The following is a 26,084-nucleotide window of genomic DNA, read 5'->3' on the forward strand; positions in this document are numbered from 1 at the left end:
ATAAACCACAGGTCTTCAAAAGTTCCTGCTAAAGTTGTTACCTCTAGTTGGGCATCATGGCACATGCCTATAATTTAAACTACTTGGGAGGATAAGGCAGGAGGATTAAGAGTTTAGGCCCAGCCTGAACAATTAGGGAGACCCTAACTTAAAAAAACAAAAAAAATCACTACTTAGGCTTTAAATTTAGTCTGACCATCTGGTAGTTTTAGGACAGGTGAATCTAAGCTACTAGGCGTTTGCAAAATTAATATTGAAAGTGTTTGAACCACTGTCAGTATTTTGGAACACTTAAGAGAAATCACAAACTGACCCATGACCAGCCTATGTAATTAATTAAAAATAGATGCAGAGGGATGTTAGGTAGGTAAATACATGATTGCCAGTTGGTAACCAAAATTACTGTATTGACAGTGGTCACTTTATACTGATCAGAAACTTTTGCTTAATAAAAATGGGAAATAAGTATTATGTGCAGTTAGAGAGAGAAAGTCTTCCAGAATATGAAATACATTAATAAAAGGAATCCTTGGTGATTTTTTTAAGAAGGGAAAATTATCACTGTTGAATAAAAGGATGTGAAAATCAAAGGCATTGCTGGTTATATTTTGGTTTAAAAATTAAAGATTTAATGAAGAAATGTATCAAAGACTTTCAGCAGTAAACAGCAGTTTATTATTTTCTTTTTTCCTTTTATTTGTTCTTTTTAGATGTATATGACAGTAGAGTATATTTTGACATATTATACATACATGGAGTATAACTTATTCTAATTAGGATCCCATTCTTGTGGTTGTATACAATGTGGAGTTTCACTGGTCATGTATTCATATATGAATATAGGAAAGTTATGTCCCATTCATTCTGTGGTTTTTCCTATTCCTATCCCTTCTCCCTTCCCTTCATTCCCCTTTGTCTAATCCAATGAACTTCTGTTCTATCCACCCTCTTATTGTGTGTTAACATACGCATATCAGAGAGAACTTTCAGCCTTTTGTTTTGGGGGGATTAGCTTATCTCACTTAGCATGATAGTCTCCAGTTCCATCCATTTACTGGCATAGGCCATTATTTCATTCTCCTTTATGGCTAATATTCCTCTGTGTGTGTGTGTGTGTGTGACATTTTCTTTATTCTTTCTTCTGTTGAAGGTACCTGCGTTAGTTCCACAGCTTAGCCATTGTGAATTGAGCTGCTATAAACATTGATGTGTCTGCATCGCTGTATGCTGATTTTTTGGAGTGTATACCAAGGAGTGGGATAGCTGGATCAAATGGTGGTTCCATTCCAAGTTTTCTGAGGAATCACTATACTGCTTTCCAGAGTGCCCCGATTTGCAGTCCCACCACTATGTATGAGTATGCCTTTTTCCCCCCAGCATTTATTGTTACTTGTATTCTTAATAATTGCCATTCTGACTGGAGTGAGACATTTATTGTTACTCTTGATAATTACCATTCTGACTGTAGTAAGATGGAATGTCAGTGTAGTTTTAATTTGCATTTCTCCAATTGTTAGAGATGTTGAACAATTTTTCATATATTTGTTGACCATTCGTATTTCTTCTTCAGTGAAGTATCTGTTTAGTTCCTTTGTCTATTTATTGATTGGGTTATTTGTTCTTTTGGTGTTAATTTTTTGAGTTCTTTATATATCCTGGAGATTAATGCTCTAAAGACCTTTATAAAAATACCTAATTAAGTTCACCCTTCTTTTTTATTACCTTTATTTTGATGGTGTTAAGGAGAATTTTTTCCTTATATTTGTGTCTAGTCCTGATGGGCCTAAATCCTAAGAATTATACTCTGCTTAGTTTGTAGTAGGAGAATACCTTTCTTTCCTTGAAGACCTGGCACATAAATAGTTTCATGTAAAAGTGAAAATGATAATTTCTCTTAACAGCTGTAACATCTTATGAAGATCTTGGACTTTTTGCATTTGGATTACCCGGAAAGGTAATTTTATTTTCTTCTTATTGCGTCCAAAACCCAAAAAAGGCTTTTTTTCCTTCTGTTTCAAGTTAAAAGAAACAAGTATATAATAGAAAGACCTTTGGGGAATAAAAGGAAGCAAAAGCAAAAAAAAGAAAAGAAAAGAAAATGATGGGAGCAGGAAAAGAGAGATCAACTCTATGTGTCCTTATAAAAATGCACCAATACATTTAATTTTTTGCTTAAATTTTCCAGTCTATTTCATTCTAGTGAAGGAAGCAATGACTTGAATTTTAAAATAGTAACATTGGTATGTTTTAAGTTTTTATTAATTTTGATCATATTCTCTGAATAAATCCTCAAAAAGGCAGAAGAAAGCAATGTGGAATTAAAATCATAGCATGGCTATTTACAAAAGCACTAATTAAAAGATCACATCATTCGAGAGTTAAATAATGCTGAAAGATGATCTGACTACCCCATCATTTATAGGTGAGAAAATTAAGGGCCAGAGCAGTTAAGGGTCCTTTTTATCAACATTTACATAGAGCCAGTTCCACAACCTGTGACGACAGAGTCTAAATCTGCTGCATTTCCTACTTAGAATAAGAAAATTTATTGGCACTCATTTTTATAGGTATTCTAATTTCAGAGCTAGGGAAAGACATTTTTTTCCACAGATTATCAGGAGTTGAGCATTGCTATCAATATTATAGTATCTTTTTTTTTTCCCCCTGAAGAGCTAACTATACTTCTAGAACTCATATTTATTTTGGTTCCAAACAGGAATTTTTCTTTCATTTATAAATCTGTTTTGTATTTTTGTTTGCTTCTTCTTTTTAATTGAAAACCAAAAATTGTACATATTTATCATGCACAGCATGTTATGAACTATATATACAGATTTAGAATGAGCTAAGCTGAGCTAAGTAACATATGCATCACCTTACTATACTTTTGCTTTTAATGTAAAAAGTTACCTTACTGGTAAATAGCTAACTTAAGTTATTGATTGCCCAGACTGGCCTTGAATTTGCAGTTCTCCTGTGTCAGCTTTCCAAATAGCTGGAATTATAGGTTTGTGCCACCATACTCTGCTAAACTAACTTCTAAGGAGTAGTATGGAAGGAAAAAGATACAACTATATAATGGAGAGGGGGGAAGCCTTGTATTTATATTCCAATTAACTTTGCTTTTAAAGTAAAAAAGGGAATGTTTAAATCATATGGTAGGTAGCCTCATGGCCTGGACCTTAATAACTTGAAATTTGCACAAAACAGAGAATATATTACTTGAGGGTAAAAGATTTTATTCATCATTCCTGGTAACAGGTTCTCTTTCCTAAAATCAGGAGGTGTAGTATAATCAGTGATCAATTTCCTACAACTAGTTTAATCAAGGAAGGAGAAAAAAAGTTATTACATAAGAAAACTGCCCAATTAATTTAATGTGATCTATAAACATGACATCACCGTCATTTCACATTAGTATTTCCTGCATCTTTGGGCATCTAAAAAAAGAGTAATGGATTGAGTTTTCTTTTCCCAAAACTCCAGTGCCATTGCATTATCAACTTTATTTAATATGTGCACTAGACAGGGCACACTTTGAATGAGGAATTTTTACTTGTTTGTGTTTCCCTTCCACTTCCACAATTGAGTTGAAACTTTCCTATTTTCTTCCCTCTAGATTTCATATGAATATGATACAAGATAGGATAATACTGTTCTGAGAATCAGATGTTTGAAATATTTTGAAATTTTAAGAAAGATTTCCCAAAAGAGTCTCTAAATTGATGTATTTATTTATCAGATAAATATTTATTGAGCAGATACCATGCTCTGCATTGGACTAGGCACTGAAGACATAGGCAGACATTCAGTCTGACTTTCTAGATATTAAATGCTTAAATTCAGTTAAAGAATGGGAAAGTAATTATCATTAAGATATTATTACTGCTTTGCAGTATATTAATAGAAAATAAATTCATGTATGTGCATGACAGTAGATATAATTTGTACTGAAGATAGTATGTACAGTTTAAAATTGTCTTTTCACAAATAACAGAAAGTTTGAAACTAATTTTTAAGTGGGTTGAGATGCAAAGTTCCCTCTGGAAAACATTAGAATGGCAATTATCATGTCTCTAAAGACACTTTGCCAGATTTTCAGACCCCAAGGCCTTAACTTCAGTTGTTTCCAGGACAAATTTTGTGTCACTCATGGAATTCCTAATAGAGATGGGCCCGACAGTTGATCTGTTCCCACTGTGTGGAGGACTGAATGATGCTAGATAGCTAGTCAGCTCCAAACATCCCTTGGTGATTGCAGTCCACCAAGATTAGAGTCATCACAAAGCTCAAGTGGAAGAACAATGTTAAACTGTTTCCTCTGAATACATCTAATCACCAGGAATGGACAATGTGTTCCTTGAGTTTTCTCAAAGTCTCATCAAAGATCTTAAACTAGCAAGCCTGCAGACTGAACTAGTCCTCAGGCATATTTTGTTTGGCTCAAAGCTTTTTTTAAAATTTTTAATGGGTTGCCAACTGAGAATCATAAAAATTTGAAAAATATCGATTTCTGACATTCCTTTAAAAATCAGAAGATCTGGCTACACTGTATATGCATTATCACATGCCATCAACTGACCAGAGCTGAGTAGCAACTGCTCCATTTTGAAGAAGGAGTTCTTCAATAAACTACAGTCCTTGCTACCTTCTGTTTTTTTATACTCAGCTTACTCCACATTATTGAGCTTGAAACTTTTTCAGGGTGTGAGAATGTTTTTGCTCTAGAGTTTTCTGCTATAGACTATTAATCCTGGGATAGGATTTTGAAATGCTAGGAGTATGCCATGCCAATATACTTAGAAGGCTGTATTATTTCCTTCTATGCAGTACAGCATTGGCACAGCACACTCCAAAGTATCTTCGTCTACCTGCTAAAGTCGTGTGGTAAAATCAGTACGAAAGGAACCCTGAGATTCCCCAGATTCAGTTTCAATTTTTTTACTTTGATTATCACTGATTACTAGTTTTTAACACATTTAACTATTCAGAAACAACTGCCAAAAAATTGCAAAAACTTTTTTTTAGTTGTTGATGTACTTTTATCTTATTAATTTATATGCAGTACTGAGAATTGAACCTACCGCCTCACACATGTGAGGCAAATGCTCTACCACTGAGTCACAACCCCAGCCCTGCAAAAACATTTTTATAGTAACTGTGGAACTATTAAAGAAAGGCTCTTGCTGGGTGCAGTGGTGCACGGCTGTAATCCCAGCAGCTTGGGAGGCTAAGGCAAGAGGATCATGAGTTCAAAGCCAGTCTCAGCAAAAGTGAGGCACTAAGCAACTCATTGAGACCCGGTCTCTAAATAAAATACAAAATAGAGTTGGGATGTGGCTCAGTGGTTGAATGCTCCTGAGTTCAATCCCCAGTATTCCCCCCAAAAAAGACTTTTTACATGATGTTTATTAGTATTATGTGTTACAAGTAACTATTGATTTATTCATTCCTATTTCTCTTTATCATGATTTCTGCATCTATTTTATAGTATTAGTTTTTGGACTTTAATAAAATACTAATTCCTTCATGTAATTTCCCCTTTTATCTTCTGAATACATTTTTTTTTTCTTTTATAGGTGGTGGTGGCAGGCACCATAATAATTCAGAATATTGGAGGTAAGCAATTGAAAGTGTACCACTTATTGCACAGAAGTGATTGAAATAATTGCCTCCCTTTGGTTGCTTGCCTCACTACACATTTAACTGGGAAAGTGAGTCTGTGTAGAGGGAGGTATCTATAGAAGCCCTGGGCATTGGCCTTATTACTCCCTTGGGTTCTTTTTAGCAGTACTTATAATAATGCTTCTCTAAATTCAGTTCTAGCTAAACCTTGAGTACATTTTTGTTAATAGGTCTGTGACACATCTCTAAAACATTGACTTTCTGTGGTTGTGATAGTGAGGGATAGTTTGGAAAAACTCTCCAGGCAATTCTAAACTATTTTCCCTCACTTTTATCCTCTCATAATCACCCCCATTGACAGACTGTACTTTACAGTGAATGGTGTTCTCTGAACTGCAAACAATCAGGGATCCCCTTGTAACTAAGAAATTAAAAATGACCAAGTGGTCTAAGAAATAAATTTTAGACAAGTAAGAAGCATTCTCACATTGTTATCTTTCTTAAAAAAATTATTAGTCGTAGATAGACATAATATCTTTATTTTATTTATTTGTTTTTATGTGGTGCTGAGGATCAAACCCACTGCCTCATGCATGTGAGTCAATCACTCCACCACTGAGCTACAACCCCAGCCCTCACATTAATCTTTTAAATGTGTGATAAATCTTTTATCTCATTTTCTATTAAAAACTGATCCTACAAATGATCCCAATTATGAGAACTATGTAGAAATAAAAATTAATTATAGTTGGCTAAATGTATTAAACATTTAAATCCAAAATATAGGAATCATATATGTATATGTGATAATGAGGTTGCATTGAGCTGAACAGTGTCTTAATTTTCTTTTATCATTGACTAGAACGCTAAGGAAATGCCATTAGTATAAAAGGCAATTCATAGGGAAGGTATGGTCAAAGGAACTTCTAATCTTACCCTTTACATGTAACAGTTTAAAGTATTTTAAGATGATAGCTTTAATAAAATTTCATTGAAAAGATCTGAGTTATTTCACATTAAGTATTGTTCAACCAAATTATATTTTTCATGAGTTTCTTAGTCAAGAAAAATTAATATTCCATTAATGAATTGTGCTTGCTGTTGTTTTTGAATCCTGATTTGCGTGATTTATTTCTTTGAATTTTCATGAAAAAAAATGAGAAGAATGCTTTCTTAGATGCCATACCAAATTAACTTCTTCCAACACACACTACTTTAAACTTCACTCTAGAAATCAGGAAAACTAGTCTCTTTCTTTAGGAATTTTTATAGGGGCGTTAATATTAAGATCTGTTTGGAATGATTGATTTAGCAAGTATATGTTGCTTAACTGTACTAATAATGTTTCTAAATTCGAATGTATACTTTTGTATCTTGAATCCCCCATTGTCCTAAGAACTATTACATTTGATATAGGTTAGGTTGAACTGCTGTTTAATAAGTTATATAGAATTTTCAGTTCAGGAATTTGATTCCAAATTTGTGACCTTACCACAATGCCTACTTTATATTTTTCTGTATATTTCACCTGATCTCTTCCTTGTTCCTTAATCTTGTTTAGACATGACTTTAAGTTGGCACTTGCTATTATTAGATTGACATTATCTCTGAATATGTTTCTCTCCCTCACGTAATCTCCTTCAGGGCAAGGATTATGTAGCCTTTCTCTTCCTTCTCCCAGCAACCAGCACAGTAGTGGAACTTGATAAATCCTTGTTGAGCTGAATGGAGCTAAAATGATTTGTGTGAGCTATTTCCAAGTACTTTCTAATATTCTGAATATATTTATCAGGAAGAGAAAAAGGGAATGCTACATATGTCACTAGCTTTGCATATTTGAAAGACTAAACATGAAATAATAAAAAGAGAGGACAAAACTGGTTCTAATGGGTAGACGTTGACAGAGTAGTTGTTTTAGATTCTTCATCTAGAATACTATCTTAGTCTGTTTGGTACTCCTTTAATAGAATATCGTAGACTGGGTAACTTAAAATGAACAAACTTTTTTGGCGTTGGGGACTGTGAAATCCAAGATTGAAGGGCCACATCTGGTGAGGACCTTATTGCTAGGTGAAGGTATCACATGGTGAGATATAGCAAAACATCAAACTTGCAGTCTTAAGCGCTTTTACAATGTTCATGAATCATTCATGAGAATGGAGCCTTCCTGACTTAAACACCTCCCATTAGATCCCACCTCCCAACACTGTTGTATTGGGGATTAAGTTTCTAAGACATTAGCTTTAGAGAATGCATTCAGACTATAGCAAATACCCTTATAATTAATAGGGTTGACTTATACTTGTTTAAGGTGCTCTTACTCCTGAAAACATTCAAACAGAACTGGTTTGGTCAGTTGTCAGAATGTTCTTGAAAAGGTTCTTGAATTTGATGATGTGTAAATCATCAGTTCTCCAAACTCCAAGTTAATTGATTTGCTTATTTTAGAAAATTTTTAAAGCATGATTTAGAAGCAGTCATGGCAATTTTTCATGTCCCTTCAATTCACAAAAATAGTAATGCTCATTTAGTTTTTAGAATGGTATCTTCATTATTTTCTTCACATCAGTTAAGTTTATTTGTTGAAAACCCACTGAATAATAACCAAAAACATATTTTCAGAGAGTTTTCTTTTCTTAGACAGATATGCATTATTCCTTCATTATAGTGGAATCGGAAGCTTACTTTTGTGAGCAGAGTATTGAGTTAGAAGTCAGGTACACTGAATTCTGTCTACTCCAGACTCTGCCTTTGGGTAGGTGTGTGTCTGAGGGACCTCATTTACTCTCTTGGCTTCAGTTTTCTCTTGATTCAATTATTGGGGGTAAAAAAGTATGAAGGTTAGAATCCCTTCTTACAAACATTTGGATTCTAATTTGGCACTTTGGGAAGGATATTAATTCAGGCATTAACATTTTAATGCAGGAACAGACCATGAGGGAAGATATTTATTTTCAGTTAAATGATAATATCTTAGATGAATACTTCCTAACTCTTATCCTTTGTATCATTTAAATGTTTCTCATTCTTCTTAGAAGACAATGCCCTTGGTGAATCTATGAAAAAAAAAAAAAAAGGAACAGACAGGCCTTTAAAAGCAAAATGATCATAAATTGCTCTTGGTCAATCTTTGTTGCAGTGATATTTTAGTGAAGACCCAGTTATTCCCTTCATCTTCATATTTCACAAATAAAAGAAATTTGCTAATTTATTTATATCCTAACTACTAGTACATAGTTGGCATTCAGTAGGTAGTGTTTATTACAGGAAGAAATAAAAGAAAAAGGGAGAGAAGGGAAGGCTAGTGATCCAGCTTAGTATCCCTTGGAGGAAAAGGAGAGTTGATTGATTGACCAGGAAGAGAAGTCTGCAGAGTATATAAGTGAGTATATATAGTTTCTTTCAGAAAGAATCTACTGTCAAAACTCCATTCCCCAAGATCAGCCAGGCAGTGAGTATTAGTTGCAGGGTGCTAATGTTACCTGACAAATTGATTTAAAAAAGTCAACTGTTATCAAATAATCTCTAAATTTTATAATGAAAAAAATGCTACTCACTACGTTTAGGACTCTTATTTTAAGGTTATAAAAAGCTTTGCCTTTGGAAAATGAAGAGTCATGTGTAAAATATTACTTAAAAGTGATTCCTGATCTCCTCTCAACAGTAACCAATTGGGACCTGAAATGGGTCATTTCCAGAGGTAACCTTCCACTGCCTATTTTCTCAGAAGCTGGAGTAGCATTTGCTGAGAGCCGTTGCTGCTGGGACAGAGTCAGAAAAGAGGTGTCTGGAAATTTTAATATTTAATGCTGTAATAGCCAAGAGAATCTTGATTTACAGAGTTTGAATTTGATTAACTATAAAATAATTAAGAATTGTAGCAGAAAATCAGTGTAGTGTCAACATAGTTTCTCTTACTCTATTGCATTCATTCTTTTCCTAAAAACTAAGGTAATATTTAGTTTCATATTCCATTTAACTCCTGAGAAAGACTATTCAGTAGACTAAAAGATCACTAGAAATGAAACAGTAAATCCCAACTCATTTTAGTTAAACCAGAGAAAATCTTATTAACTCTCACAGGTATATGATAAAACTGAAGCCAATTTGTGTTATTTCTTATTTCATATGTTGCCCAACTCAAAACATGGAAGTTTGAATGACTTCTAGGAGTATGTTAAAGTTCTCATTTTGCTTTTACAAATATGAAAAACTATCAGAGAGCATATTCTTTTCCTAGTTCTTTAAAGCCTCAGTTTCTCAAAGGAGATTAAGTACTTTATCACTGTTACTAAACATTAGTATTCTTACTGAAACTTTCTGAAATTGCTTAGAATGACCCAGATTTTCCAGTCTGGAACAGAACACACAAACTTTACTCTAGCAGATTTGATTAACCCCCTCAGTTTGGGAATCTAATGTTCAAAAGAAACCCAACAATTCTTTATGCACTTATGTAATACAATTTCTAAATCTTATAAACAGGAAGGTATAAATAAAATCATTTTCAGTTGAGAACTATAAAAAACAATCTCAACTTCTCAGTATTTGATAGGTTTACAATTTAATATTAAATAAGTTGAATTTACTTTCTTCCTCTACTTTTGATGGGGAGGAGGAGGAGGGGGCTAGTGAAAGTAGTAAGAGTCCTTCGGATGTATTGTCTGATTTCAATTCCCATTGTCCCTTGGGAAATGGGGTTGGGCGCGCAGTTACATCGCCATCTGCTGGTCAGTTTATCTGTAGTCAAACTGCAACCTTTTTGGGTCTGCTCAGGCAGCATTGTCCTGAATTTCTAGAAAGTACTGACTGAGAATAGAAGTACAGGAAATTTGGAAGGAAAGTCTTTTTCAAAATAACTTCCTTTGACAAAATTTACTAATACCATGTTATTTGAAAGAGGTTTCCAAAACAATGTATTTCTTAGTAATGATTTCTTTTGAAGTTTATGAGGTTTTCAAAATAGTAGATTTTCTGATCACTTTTTATTTAAATTTAAGATCTTGATAAATGATAGAACAAAGAATTTTTTAAGGTTGTGGAGGAGCCCTTTCCATCATATACTTTGATTTCCATTTTGTGCAAATTAGGGAAATGACATTGTTTTCAGATTTATGAAAAAAGAAAGTTTAAAAAAAGTTTTTATACTGTTTAAGTGGGGATAGAATTTCAGTGACATTTCTACATTTAGTGGAAACCCCAGGTTAATAAGACATGTTGAATAACCTGTTATTATCCATGACTAAAAACAAGTTTGAAATAAAATGGTGTCTCTTAAATGGAAAGGCAAACTTATTTTATTTCCTCCCATAGTACTTCTGTTTGTTTAGGGCTGACTGACTAATCCTTGTAAGAAGTTGCTGAACTTCCCCCAAGTGCTGAAAAACTAATTCTATTTTTAAAAAAGCTGTAAGTAATCCTGGCTTCACACATGTATTTTAACTGTTTAACAAAATGAATAATTATCTTTGTAAACTAATGATTTCTTAGACCCAAGCTCAATTAAGTCTTTTCTTTCTTAAGGTTGTATGCTTAACTAGTGACAAATTGAAAAGCATTTTCAGAGTGATGGGGAAAAAATAGTCTCTAAAAGTACAGAGTTTGAAGATGGAGGGATTGATTTTTTTTTTTTTTTATTTTTTAGATTTCCAAGCAGTGTTAAATCTCAAATATTGTGAGAAAGGAAACTTTAGAACTAAAATCATAGCTGTGAATGTAGTCTACCCACAGTGGTAGATGCAGTAAAGTCCTGTCATGAAACAGTGAATTTTGAACTAATTACTTCACTAAACCAGGTACAAAAATGAAATATTGAAAATACATCTCAAGGCGAAATGAGAATTATAGTGTAGATAAAGCTTCTAATGTTCTTCATTATAGGTTATTTTCTTTGAACCTCTATTAAACTCAGCAGCTTGTTTAAAAACTCATGAAGAAATAACTCTGCTTTTTTTTTTTTTTGAACCCGGGACCTAGTGCATGCAAGTCAAGTACTCTACCAACTGAGCTATATCCCCAGCCCACAAAAAGAGTAACTCTGAGAATTGTTCTTTTGATAGACTCTCTTTATTTTTGCTTTACTTTGGTTGATTACTTCACTTTGCTCCTGCACTTGCTCATATCATGCTAGTTAATTAAGCAACTTTCTCCATTCAAGAAACTTGAGGCACTGGGATCACTAGTTTAAACAGATTGGGTTTTTGTGCTTTTATTTATCTATAAAATAAATAATATCTACTTCTCAGGTATGTGTGAAAATTAAATGAGGAATTAACTTCTGTATCATTTAGAATACTACTGCCAGGCATTTAATAGGCATCGAGAAACCAAAAGGGTTAGCTGTTCTCTTAGATCTTTCTACTGAGCCCCTTCTACTTTTCTCCAGCATCTCTTCACTCAACTCATGTGTTTCTCCTTATGATTAAGTCAACCAACATTAATAACTTACTACTTGCTACAGCCTAATCAAATTTTACCCTATTTTAGTCCTTTATTAATATAACAATTGTTTCTCCACATGATTTTTAAAGAATGCTTTAAATTTCTGTTTTGATTATTTGACATATTTTTAAATTTCCTTCTCAGGGCAGTTTCTATGAAATAAGTTCTATTAGTTATATTTAAAATGAAGAAGAAAAGAATACCTATTTAGTTAATGTGGTGAAACTAAATGATTTGTAATGGCTGAATAACTGTCATCAAGGTATACCTTCTAGCACTAATACTGGCCTTGGTGATATGGAGTCCAGAACTACTTAACCATAACTGTGGCTCTTATGGATGACCCTGTTACAGCTATTAATTTGGAATACAACATGTTGTGTCTTGTACTTGGAGTCTACGCTATGTATTGATGTCAGCAATAATCATTTACAAATTCTTGCTTATGACCTGTCTCTGAGATAAGTCTTTAAACATTTCCTTATGCTATTAATAAAAGACATGAGACAAAAGGTATGGCAACCAGCTATTAGACCTAGTGAACCTTTTAGTTAAAAACAATTGATATATGAACTTTCCTATTGGTATATCTTTGAAACTTTTCCAGCTCATTTTATTGAACCCAGTGTTCTTTTCATGTGAATGTAGTTAAGATATATTTCCTAATCTTATATATATTTGGTAATCTTTGTTTCTTTTCTGTATTATATGTACTATAATATGTTAAGGTACTAGTTCTTACATGAAAGTTTATTTGTGGTTAAGAAAAAATAATTTTGAAGTGAATAGGGTAGTGTCTTTCTTTGTTTTACTTGCTTAATCAGTAGGGTTCCCCCCCACTCCACCATGGTAAGCTCTGTGGTTTTGTAGCTTTTAAAACATGCCAGCATTCTCTAAGAAAGAAGCAGTATTTTGCATGTTTTACTATATTCATTTCTTGTACGCTGAGGTCTTTTTTTTTTTTTTTTTTGAGACAGAGAGAAACATGTGTTTGGTGAGTTCATATTTCTTAAAATATACATGATTCTTCAGACTGGAATCTAATGAAACGGGACTCCCATTTGAAAACCAAAGAGTTAAGTCTACAACAGAGGCTAAAAGTGATCAAATGATTAGCCAGGGGCTAATAGAAATTCTGGAAAGAATGACAGATTGTATATTAGAAAGAAATATGATCTCATGTCCATTGAAGCTTTTTACAATGAAAGATCCAAAAGAAATAATAGAAAATTACTGAAAGAGATGAATGTCTGAAACTTTAGAAATGCATGTGGTGTTGGATTAATCCAAGCAAGAAAGACTGATGGGCAGATCATAAATTACATTGTGTTGGAAGTCTGCATTCCTTGTTTGAAGCTAGCTCTCTTTCTCTTACTTTCTGTAGTTCTAGGCCCATTTCAGAAAATTCAACTCATGATTTTTATCATTGCACCATATGTGTGTAGTTCTTTGGAATAGATAAAGTATGCTAGAGATTCCAAATCCTTGAGTGGAGGAGGTTAATATAAACCTTGCTTCTGTTCTGTACCAAACTGATGACATTTTTCCTTATGAGAATATGAATAATATAGAACACGTTTTCACATCTAATCAATTGTAATACCCCAAAGTAAAAGAGTTTGCAGAAACGTCTTAGTGGATTTTAGCTAACAGCCATATTTCTTCTGGGGAAAAAGAAATAGCCATGAGCTGAAAAATATGTATATTTTCATTACAAAGAAGTGATTGTTTATCTAACTGTTCTAAATTTTTCTTTGCCATAGATGCATGTTATTTTACTTAAAAAAAAAAATTGTGGGTCTGGGGATGGGGTTGTAGCTCAGTTGGTAGAGTACTTGCCTGACAAGCACAAGATCCTGGGTTCAATCCCTTGCACCACCAAAAAAAAAAAAAAAAAAATTTGTGTGTGTTTGATAGTCTGTCTTCATACAGATTTGTACACATACTGATGGGAGTCCCTTTTTTAAAGTTAAAGTAGTTACACAGCATTGTAATCATGGGGAAATTCAGCTAGTTTTCTAATAGATTAATTGAAAAATGCACATTTTTCTAAAACTATTGAACCTTCTCATCAAGTTTCCCCAGATTTTTATCATTCGAACTTGGCATTCATTTGTGTTCTTAGTTTTTATAGGTCCAAGGAGAAAGTGAAATGTTTCCTGAAATATAAATAAGTAGTAAAATTAATGTGCACACAGAGTACACTCTTTATTCTTCATGAACATTTTCTCATTGGCTCTTTCTTTTTTTTAAACATATACTTAATCTCTGGGGGAAGAGAGATTCTTGCTCTTTTAAACTGAGGTTCTGACTCCAAATCAGCTGGATTTTTGTATACTTAATTATTTAAGCTTAAACTCAAGAATTTGTAGATAAATGAGTTCTGTATTCTATAACCATGTCAATGATTGAAGATTTGTAGATTTGTTTTTATGGCTATGTCAGCAATAACATAATTATTGAAGCACTATAAAAACTAGTTATTTCTTGGATTTTGTCAGATAAAGTGTGAGAAATAATGCTAGCTTCAGGTTCTGATTGCATAATGCAGATGAACCCTGTTAATAAAATGGAATAAAAATTGCAAGTTCTATCTCTTTCATATGCTTACTGCTTTCTAGTGAAACTTTCTAACCAGTTTTAGAGGATAATTTTGAATGTAATCAATTGTTCTGTTTTTGCCTTATAACAACTCGTGTTAATAATATGGGGGTGGGTAGCAAATAGAGGAAGATCAAGTGAGAGAGGGAATAAGACTTCTGGAAGGGTGTTTTTTCCTAGTAAGAAAGATAAAATAATCAAAGTTATTAGCCATACTTGTTAAACTTCTGTTTCTATGTCAGTTACTAAACTAACCTCTGATGCCTTAGATGGGAGATAACATATAAGAGAGTTTTTGCACAACTTCAAACAAAGTCTTGTTTATAAATGGTCTATAATCAAGACCCTTTTTATCTAAATTGTTTGCTTTAAACTTGAAGTGTAAACAAAGGATACTTAATGTACTTACCAATTATTCTTCTCTACAGAATTACTTATCTCTGTTCCTGGTATATATGTCTTTGGGGTGGTACATTATGAAGTAATCTTTCATGCGTCATCCCAGCTCTAATGGACATCTGTGTTCCTGGATAGATTACTCTTTAAATGGTTAAAAATTATGGAATTCTAACAAATTCTTTTTATTCTTTTTGCAGCTATGTCATCTTATCTTTTAATTATTAAAACAGAGCTTCCTGCTGCTATTTCAGAATTTTTGACCGGAGACTACAGTGGGTAAGAAAAACATTTCACATTGTGCCCATTCATTTATTAATTCAATAAATATTTATTAAGCTCTTGTGGCAAGTGAAACAAATGTATCCTTTGTCATCTAGACATTTGCAGATTGAGTGGGGCCAAGTAATAATAGAGAAGAAAACACTCAGCAGATGTTTTTTGATTACCCACTATGTACAAAGCACTGTGCTATGACCATCTGAAGCACCAAATACAGCCCTTCACATTCCTTCAGTGTAGGAGAGAGGACAGGACAGGTCAGAGATAGATCTTAGAGAAGAGTGAAGGAAAAATTTCTGAGGATATGAAATATTGGGGTGGGGGCAGGGGGGAGATTAAAAGTACTGATAATAAAGGTCTCAAACATGGAAAAGTGAAAAATTCTGCTGTCACTTCTCAGCAAATCACAGTGACAAAGAATGTGAAGTTACAAACATATCTGTGTGAGATTCCTATTATACAGCATGATTTAAAAATTATTTATAAGAACTTGTTTCATTTCCTGTTTTTTGACATTAATTCGAACAATACCAAACCACAATATACTTTCTCCTTCTTTATTTAAAAATGACTGGGTCCTACAGACTCTATTGACTTATCTCCTTTTTTATGGGAAAAAACAAAATTAATTATGCTTTCCCTTCACATATATAGAACAATTTTTTTTGGAAAAATGAACTTGAAAAGACAGAATAATTCCTTTTCATTGTCAGATTATTTCATGCAGTTTTCAATCACAACACAAAACCCAAAAGACTTTTAGATTTATATATCCAGTTATTTTTCCCCAGTAATTGCAGGGAATGTTTTCAAAATTTAGTTTTTATTTTTGACAACATGTCTTCCATTAAGGAATTCTGTTTAGACAAATTAAGATACATATTGGTAAGGAATACATATCTGAATTGGAATATAGATAGGAATGTAGATCTGAATAGTAACTATCAAGAAAACGTGGTTGAAAAAAGGATGTAAAAACCCTTGATGTTTTCTCATCATTAGAAGATAGTGTCTTTGTATAGTACTTTATAGTTCATGAGGTTTACACATTCATTATCACATCTGATACAGTGACTTTGATTTATCATCAGATTTATCTAATTACATTTTTATTTTATGCTTAGTTTGATAACATTTAAATAAATAGCTATGTGCAATCCTCTTTTGTATTTGCTGTAAAGATATTGAGGATAGCTTCCGATGTTCAAATTCTATGTGAGAAATTTATACTATAGAGCTAAGAATTCAAGGCAATATGAAGTAGTAGTATGAAGAATGCTCAACTAAGAGGAATGAAACATGTTCTATCCATTTCATATTAATAACTTTAGGCATTTAACTTCTTTTGATCATGTAACTTAATGTTGAGCCTTCAGTTTCTTTACCTAATGTCATTGGGTTACCAATATTGCCTTAACAAAATTATTGGGAAATAAGGTATTATTTCCACAGCAGAATTAACTGACGCACACCAGTCAATAGTCAATGGTCTGTTGACTACATTTACATGCCTATAAGCTTATAGAACAGTGTAAATAGGAGAATTAAGAAATTTTTTTAGTTGATAGCAACTGTATTAAAGATGATCTTTCTTTTTTGGCTCAGGCTGCCAGGAAGCTCAGTCAAATTTGAATGTATCAGTAACCTATGTTAATCTTAAGAGTTGTCTGTCGTGTGTTTTCCTTTTTTTTGGTCCTGAATTTGGTGACTTCTATTTACATTTTTTATTGTCATATGTCTTTAAGGAAAAAGAAACATAGTTTTAGAAACAAAGTAATATGTGGCAGAACTACTATTAAAACTTAGGCCTTCTATCTCTAAACTGATCTTTTTATAAACTTCATTTTAAATCAATTGCCATTTACATTATTGGTTTTTTTCCAGTTTGTTTTAAAAACAAAAATTAAAATTTACTTCTTCCTCACTCATATTAGTAGAAAATTAATTAAAATGTTATATTTGTGTCAGAAACAGGTTTTTTTAACATATGCTTCAAAATACTGTAGCTAGTTCACATCATCTCTTTTATGTTTTAAAATTGCACATCTTTTTAATGACCTTATGTTGCTTTCACTATAATAAATATTCACTTATTTTGGATTTCAAAGTCTTGAAACACTTAATAAGTGTTAAACACTTAATAATTGGTTAAAAGGCACCAAAATTATCAAAGTTTAATGTTGTAAAATGGTTAAGAAACAAATGTTATCATAGTTGACTTTACTATCTTTTAGGCCAGTTTATTTCTAGGTAGTTACATAGCAGTATTTTTTTCTATGAGGTCAATATGCTCTTGATAGGATTTTATTTTAGAGTTTGATTTACAATAAATTTCAATTAAGATCTTTCAGGCATTCTTATTTTCTGGGTTATCTGTGGACTTGGCATAACCTTGTGACATATAAACCTTTATAAAGAAGAATTTTGTATTCATTATATTCTAATTTCAAAAATTACTATTAGAAATCAGAAGCTATAATACTTATACTGCATTTTCATGATACATGTATTTTTTTTAGAATAACATTTTTTTTAATCTATGACTGTTAAAAGTTGGAAGCTCTCTGTTAACATTTAATGATCTTGTCAGGGGAATATGATTGACACAATTAAGTTGTCTTGCATTTGAGTTACATAATTGATATGGGATGTGAGTAAGATCCTAATTCAGAACATATGATACTCTTGTTCCATTCCATTCGAGAATGAAATTAAAGCAACTTATAAATAAATCTGGTTTTCATTAAAAAATGGAAAAAACATCTGCATGCCAAAGCATTTACAATACAGCTAAGGATTTATACTCTATATTTCATACTTGGAACATTTTTATCATATAGGATTAAATCCACAGATCAAACAAGTTTTCTAGGAAGTATAAAACTTTTTACTCTAATTCTTTTGGCTTAAAGAGAATGTGTATTTAGATCGCAGTAGGAAAATAGGAGTTCTATTAGATAATTTTTTTCCCCACTTAGGAAAAAAATTAAGGTTAATACTTTTTCTAAAATCTTGGTTTATGAAAAAAATTCAATATGTACTTTTTGAGAATTTACTGGTTTGTATTTTTCAGACTGAGGATTTATTTTGTAAGTTTAATCACTTCTGTTCTTTGGAAAATATCCTTTGGCAAACACAATTCAATTGACTGTGACCTGCACTTGAAATCTACACGAACTTTACTGTGTTGGATCACTGTATTGCCTTTATTTCTAATGAACAAATGGTAAAGAAAGCCCTCTCTTTACAATTTGCTTCATCTACATAAATTAATAATGATAAGAAATGATTAATAATAACCAGTAACCAAAGCCAGGGACAGAGAATATGTTTTACATAAAATCCTTTTCACATAAAGAATTTAAAGTTCAGTCCTGTGAAAAGAATGATGTTGAAATAAATGATGCAATATCTGAAAAGTACCATAAACTTAGTGATTTTTGAAGACTAGAGAATATTTCCATTGCTACTATCAAAATCACCATCATCCTGTTGCTGATTTTACAGCCATAAAATGAAGCTCTGAACCAGATGATCTCTTAAGTTTTCTTCCAGCTCTAACATTCCCTAACTAGTTCTGAATTACTGCTGGAAGGAGGTAAAGTTATCTTCAGACCCACAGTTCTGTGCTTTGGTCAGTAGTATGACTTTTATTGACATAGATGAATTGTGTTCTGAAATAATATGAAGTAACTCTTGTTCAGGATTTCAAAGTGTTCCTTTAATCATCTGCAAGAGAAAAGAGTCCTGTTCTGGGATGAGCATACTCCCTTTTGTACAACTCTACCTTCATGTCATTCGTTTTGTTTTTCCTTTTAAAGAGTTAGATTGGTTTATAATTTTTTTTATTTTGTTTTATTATAGTAAGAACATGTGACATGAGATATATCCTCATGACAGACATTTAAATATACAATGCAGTATTGTTACCTAGCAGGGACAGCAGAACTGACAGATGGAATCTGCACCAGTGCTCCTTTGGGCATTTTTTTTTCTCCTGTCACTGCAACTGTCTGAGTCTGATATAGAGCCCTGGGCTGTTTGCCACTTTCAGAGATTTAGTTGCCAGGTGTTCCTCAATAAGAGATATTTTGAAGTTCCAGTTTGGTTCTTACTTAAGAGTAACTGGAAAAGAGATACATTGAGTATCATTTCATATTGTTAATATGTGTATTCTCTTAGTACTTCCTGCGTAGGAAGGATTGAGGGGCTTGCGCTAATGTAGCAAGCACAGGTTCAGGTATGTGACAACCAGAAATACTTGTGCATAGGTTATAGTTTCTGGCACATGCATGTCCTAAGGACACATATTTAGGGTTGGTAGGGAAGGAAAAACTATGATCAAAGTGGAAGTTGGTGGCACCCAATAGTAATAATTCAAAGTACAATGGAGAGGACTTCCTCATAAACCAGGGTGCGAAGGATGTGATTCAGTAATCATAAAGTCCATGTTAGAAGCCAGAGGTTGAAACCCAGGTAGAGGAAAAATCCTTTCTTAATTTAAAATGGCAGTGGAAGACTTTGGATACCCAGTGAGAGTGAAAGACGACACATTATTGCAAAGTGAATTCTAAGATCATCTACTGAATGATTTGAAAAAAATCCCTGTTGCTCTTTGATGCTCCCAGCATCCATTTTAGCATGGATTTTATTTTATTACTGTTGTGCATGTGTTTGTGCATGTTTGTGCTTTAGTGTAAAAATATGACTATTACATTACAGAAAATTTAGAAAAGTATACATTGACAAATTATGCATAATATCATCTCTTCCTAATTTCTGTTCTTCTATTTCCTTTGAATTTTTCCAGCTTTTTATAGTTAATAATCATAGTTTGTATTTATATCATTAACAGTTTCCATTTTACTAGATTTTTTTAAAAAGCTGCATAACATTCCATTAAATATACTATAATAGACGTAAATGTTGAGTATATAGAAGTTTCTCCTGTTTCTTAATATTACTTATAACAGTGTTGCATTCAATGGCTCTCATGCAGGTGGAATTTTTTCTCCATTTTAGATGATTATCTTAGTATAGATTACCACTACATTTTTATTGTACTTGCCACATATTATCAGTTGTTTTTGAGAGGAAAGTAGTAATTGACAAGATGAGTGGCAGTGTACGATGGACCAATTATGCACACATCCTTCAGTATTATCTTTTAATCATTGTACTGGTTTAATTTGAGTAATCTCATTATTTCTTTAATTAAAGCCAGTGATTAGATTTTTCTTCATGTATATTTACTAGTTGTATTTCTTTCATTGTCCTTTACATACAAATTTGTTAGGATCATGGAAAATAAACTTTTAAGTTTTAAAAATTTCTACACATGAATTTCATATTGAAAATTTTTTAAATATATATAGTACATACACACATACTCTCAGACAAGAAGAAAATAAAAATTGCTTATAGTGTTATCATATAGAGGTATCTACTTGGGGGATTTTAAGTATATCCCTTGTTGGAGGGGTACCAGGGATTGAACTCAGGGCCACATCCCCAGCCCTATTTTGTATTTTATTTAGAGACAGAGTCTCACTGAGTTGCTTAGGCTGGCTTTGAACTTGCGATCCTCCTGTCTCAGCCTCTGGAGCTGCTGGGATTACAGGCATGGGCCACCACGCCCAGCTTAAGTATATCCGTTTGACATATTTAAAATGAACATCTAGTTTTTATTGTTGATTTGCTGTGCTGGGGTTTTTTTTTAATTAACAAATACATAAGCACACTAACTGATTTTTTTCTTTCATTATTCTAACATCTTTATATGCAGATTGTAATACTTTTTGATTGGGTAATTCATGCCCTTCCAGAAAATTTAGAAAAATATAGAAAACTACAAAGAAGAAAGATTACCCATTTTTCTACCACCAAGAGATAACGGCTAGCAATACATTGTACTTCCTTTCAATTTTTAATACATTTACATTTACATTCCTCAAAACAGTATCATGCAATACACATATATACATATATACACATACTGTGTTTATTGAATAATTCATAATATTGCTATTTCAAAATTGTAGTGGTATTAGATGTTTAAGTTTTTACTGTGTTAAATATTCTCAATAAATTTATACAAAAATATTTGTTCTGATTGCTTCTTTATTTTTAATAGTGTTTTGTAAATGGTAAAGGATATAATTATTTGAAAACTCTTATTATCTATTGCAAAATTGCTTTCTGTAAAGGTAATTTACATAGTTTATACTTTTACCGGGTTTTTGCACACCTCATCCCTTCTCCCTAACATTGACCATTATCTTATTTTTAAGCATTTATTATTTTGGTGGTTGAAAACTGATAGCTTTTTTATAATGGCAGTTTGTTCTAAGATAATCATCTAAAACAGAAAAAATTCTACCTGCATGAGAGCTGTTGAATGCAATACTGTTACAAAATCAGAGAAAATTCTATATACACAATATTTAGTTTCATAACAGAATATTAAGTGGAATGATATTTTGGTAATTAAAAGTTGTTTTCATATATTGCCTAAATGTAAATTCATTAATAAGAATAATAAGATCCCATAAGAATATTTTAACAAAAAGAAGTAGGCCTTTCCTAATGGTTATAATGTTTGTAATATGTGAATGTGCACACACATGTGTAAGAACAAACACTGGAGACCTGTGGCTAAAACAGATTTTTTTTTTCCTAATAGGTCATGGTATCTGGATGGACAAACACTACTAATAATTATTTGTGTTGGCATAGTGTTTCCTCTTGCTCTTCTTCCCAAAATAGGTAAGTCTTTGTAGAAGAGTACATAATTTGTTTAGAAGAGAGAGAGAAATATTAAGAGGCTTTTAAATTTCATAGTACCATATTTTTAGCAGAAAGGTGGTAGTTGTGAATAATTTTAAACTTGGCCTTATTTTAGGTTGTTCAGCCTTCAACCCTGCCTAGTTAACCTATTATTTGGTTTGCAGTAGTATTTTGTCTGCCCCACTAAAATAAAATCTTTACAGCGGAACATTAAAGAGCAGCTTTTCCTTACAGTGTACCATTAGTGGTAAGCCAGTTCCAATTCTGCTGTACAGAGCTACATAAATGATCTGTGACAGATAGTTGGAATGTTGTTATTCTGAGCCCTAAGCCCAGATACCAAGCACTATAATAGAAAACATGCCCAAGATGTATAGCTTTAGCTGTACGTTTAGGATCACTTTCCTTATAAATTGCTTTTTATTTTACTGTTATTTTACAGGCTTTCTTGGCTACACAAGTAGTTTATCATTTTCTTTATGGTGTTCTTTGCTCTTGTGGTAAGTTTAAAATCTATGCATTGCTTATCTCCTCCCTAAAATTGGACTCATATTAATGATTTCTTCTTCTTTTAAGTCTGTTTTGTGTTGGGAAGGTAGCCCATTTCATTTCAATATGTTATTAAAAATAATTTTGTTCATGAAAGAATTTAATAATTTTCACAAAATTATCTCATTCATTGCATTCTTTTTAAAGAATCTTAGCTAGAGCACCATCTCAAATTCAGTATCTCTGACAGTTAACTAGAGAGAAGAGCATACCAATTTTGTTCAAACCCTATGTAGAGTAGATTTATTTGTGTGGGTATATTTGTTTATGTACAGTACTGTGTGAAGAAGCAGTCGGCTCTGATCTGTAAAGTCAGTTTGGTACAAGTCATCTTAATTTTGAAATTTTATTTGATTGATGAAACAAGAGTTTCTAGGAGATGTAATAAGAACCAGCTTACCTGAATTTTTTCCTCTCTACTCTGGTTATTCAGTGTAAATAAGTTCTTATGAAAATAGTACTAGAATAAATATTTTTCTTCATATGTAGGATATATTCTTTCTTATTTTAAATTAGCTCACTTTTTTGTAAGAGGAAAATATCAGATGTTAAATTTAACTTATTTTGAGATTTATAAAATAATATAAAAGCTAAATAGAATTTAAAATTCTTATTTCCTTTTTGTTCTAAAGCAGATCTTAAAACATTTTTATAAAGATAAAATCTTCATGTGAAATTTTTAAACCCTGTTTTTCTTTTCATAGCATTTTATACCATAGTCAATATCTAAATATCAAACCTCAAATAGGATTAAACATTATAACTTGCCAAGAATATATATACCCATTAGCCTTTTCATAAATTTGGTTAAACTCTTCATTGTTATTGAGAAATAAATGAAAGAAAAATGCCACACTTATAAGCAAAACAGCACATTAATAGTTAAGCCATATTACAGAAGCAGATTTCAAAACTGTCAAAACAGTTTTGGGTACATCGCCTTAACTTTGGTTAAACCATCTTCTGAGACACAGGGATAAAATAACTTTAAATTACTTAAATGAAGTGGAAGTGACCCTGTACAAAAGTAATTATTTTCTGTGGTACTCTTAAATCTGAAGGTGTTTAATAGGGTTTGCATTACATCTTTTACTGAATTTACTAACATTAAAATCATCCCCCCTACAATTTTCTGACTCTTGTCTGACAAATAATGAATTGAACATACACTTTGAACATTCCATATTGAAGAGAGAAACAGTAAATATTTTCATTATAAGTTGATCATTGAGAAGCATCTGCATAATTAGAAGTGCCCTGCAAATGCAAATGAATATATGAGTATTGAAGAGAATCAGAGTAGTTAACAAACTAAATTTTTCCTTCATAGATAATTGGCATTTCTCATTGCGAAGGTAGGAGTAATTTAGTTTTCATAGTCAATAGCTTGAAACAAATGAAATGTATTGATGTGATGTGTCTACTGTAGTTTTCATTTCTGTCATGACAGATACTCTTTAATTCAATACAGATTTCTACTATAGCTGTCATACAGAAAGACTACTCTTATTCTGTATTTATTGTAATGCTTTTACAAACCATTTGCTCAGATTTTTACCTGTGAGAAGTTTAAATTTGGTTCACAATGGGATAATGAGAAGTACTCTATACCTTTTTTAATGTTCTTTTTTGTTGACATTTATTATAGATTCTCTAGTAAGCGTTAGGTTTTGAAATAGCTGTTAGGATATTTGAAATAGCAGTTACATATATATGCATATATATTAACCCATATTTTTTGAAAAATGACAATATTTTCATTGATTATTTTCGTCTGTAAATCTTTATAACATTTGTATTTTTCAAATCAGTTCAGAAAACTATTATTTTAATGTACTCTTCAAACAGTACAAATCAAAACTTGTATTCTTTCTGTTCTCCTAGACCCTTATTCTCATTTTCAACATAATTTCAACATAAATTTTCTCCCTCTAAAACTTTTTAAAATAAAATTTGTTTTGGCAATGGCTTGAAATGACAGAAACCAAATGGATTTACCTTTTTTTTCTTTTTTTTAAATACCTTTTTGGTCCATTTTAGAACACAAATGGATTGCCATTCTTTTCAAAAGTTTTAAGTACATATTACCGTTTTAAGTAGTATTTCAGTAAATCATTAGTCAAAATTTAGATAGATTCAAGTTAAATGCTTTTCTTGCTTTGAGCACTATGTTAGGTATGATAGAGTATGAAAGTTTTGCATGTTCACTATAATCCAGTCAATCCAGTAGGGGAAATCAATCAGTCTAATTGGGAAGATAAGACTAAGTTATTAGGGAAAAATTAGAGAACACCATAGATATTACATAATGAAATACTAGTTTGTTTGCTCCAAAGTAGGAGTCACAAGAGTTGAGAGAAGAATCACTGAGAGCTAGAGTAAAGAAGAGTTTGGAAGGAAGTAAAACAAGCTAAGCCTTGAAAGTTGGGAAGGACTTGGAGCAGGGAGAAGGAAGAACCTTTGTGCAAGTGAACAGATATTTTTAATATTTAATCTACTTTTTATTATGGTCTTTCTGACCCCCAGAGTTATCTTTTTACCATGTTTTATCTTCAACCCAAGCAAGAACTCCTTACAAATATTTACTGTTTGTTGTTGAGTCTCTTTGCATTTTTGTGTGCTTCTGCTTTGTAGGAAAGCACCTCTAGCCATGCTATTCTACCATACAGGTTTGGGGTTGGGATGGATCTTTGCACAGAAATTAGGTATAGTAACTGAACTTACATTAATATAAAATCAGGCTGTTGATGAGTTTTTCTAATGAAAAACATAATGATTATTTTGTAGCATTTTTGGCAATATTTTGAAATGAGGTAGCTTACATATAGAGTTTTTCTCTATGTAAAAGGAAAAAAGATACCTGGTACACAGCAATTCTCACTAAATGGCTTTGCTGCCAACAGCACCACTGTTGGTATGGGGAAAATGTGAGAAACTAAATTTGAAACTGTGTCAGCATGGCAGAAGATAGAGACCAGTAATGACCTTGCTTTTCCAGCTTCTCCATTACCTCATCCTCATCCTTTTTTGAAAACCTTTCAGAAAAAAAAAAAAAATAGTGAGATTGTGCTTTTGATTTTGTTTTTTCCTCTTGGTAAATTGATGATTGGATTTTATTTTGTATTGAAAACTTACCTTGGAGTGTCAAAGCAGCTTGCCCAGTTTATCCTTACATTTTTTTCCCTTCCTTATTTTATCTTGGTGAGATTTTTAATTGAGTGACTCTTTAGTTCACTCATTAACTTAATCCTAAAAGTATATGTTTTCTTTAGATTTGTTTATCATAGTATGAAATATTGATTTAATTTGTTAAGATCCAAAACTAGATAAATACCATATAGGAATAGTGTTTACTTATTGGTCTCCTGCAAAAGACAAATGCGTCCTTTATTCTCCTTTGCCCC

General features: G+C 32.2%; 1 protein-coding gene across 1 annotated transcript in view; it reads left to right on the forward strand.

The window, feature by feature from the left end:
- Positions 1-26,084, forward strand: part of Slc38a6 (solute carrier family 38 member 6) — a 63,684-nt gene that overhangs the window by 24,637 nt on the left and 12,963 nt on the right. The window contains 6 exon segments of the mRNA XM_047540077.1: positions 1,902-1,954; positions 5,580-5,619; positions 15,264-15,342; positions 22,028-22,110; positions 22,574-22,600; positions 22,603-22,631. Of these exon segments, the coding sequence (XP_047396033.1) occupies positions 1,902-1,954; positions 5,580-5,619; positions 15,264-15,342; positions 22,028-22,110; positions 22,574-22,600; positions 22,603-22,631 (311 nt within the window).

This window comes from Sciurus carolinensis, chromosome 2 (genome assembly GCF_902686445.1).
Source record: "Sciurus carolinensis chromosome 2, mSciCar1.2, whole genome shotgun sequence".
In the NCBI taxonomy this organism is placed as follows: domain Eukaryota; kingdom Metazoa; phylum Chordata; class Mammalia; order Rodentia; family Sciuridae; genus Sciurus; species Sciurus carolinensis.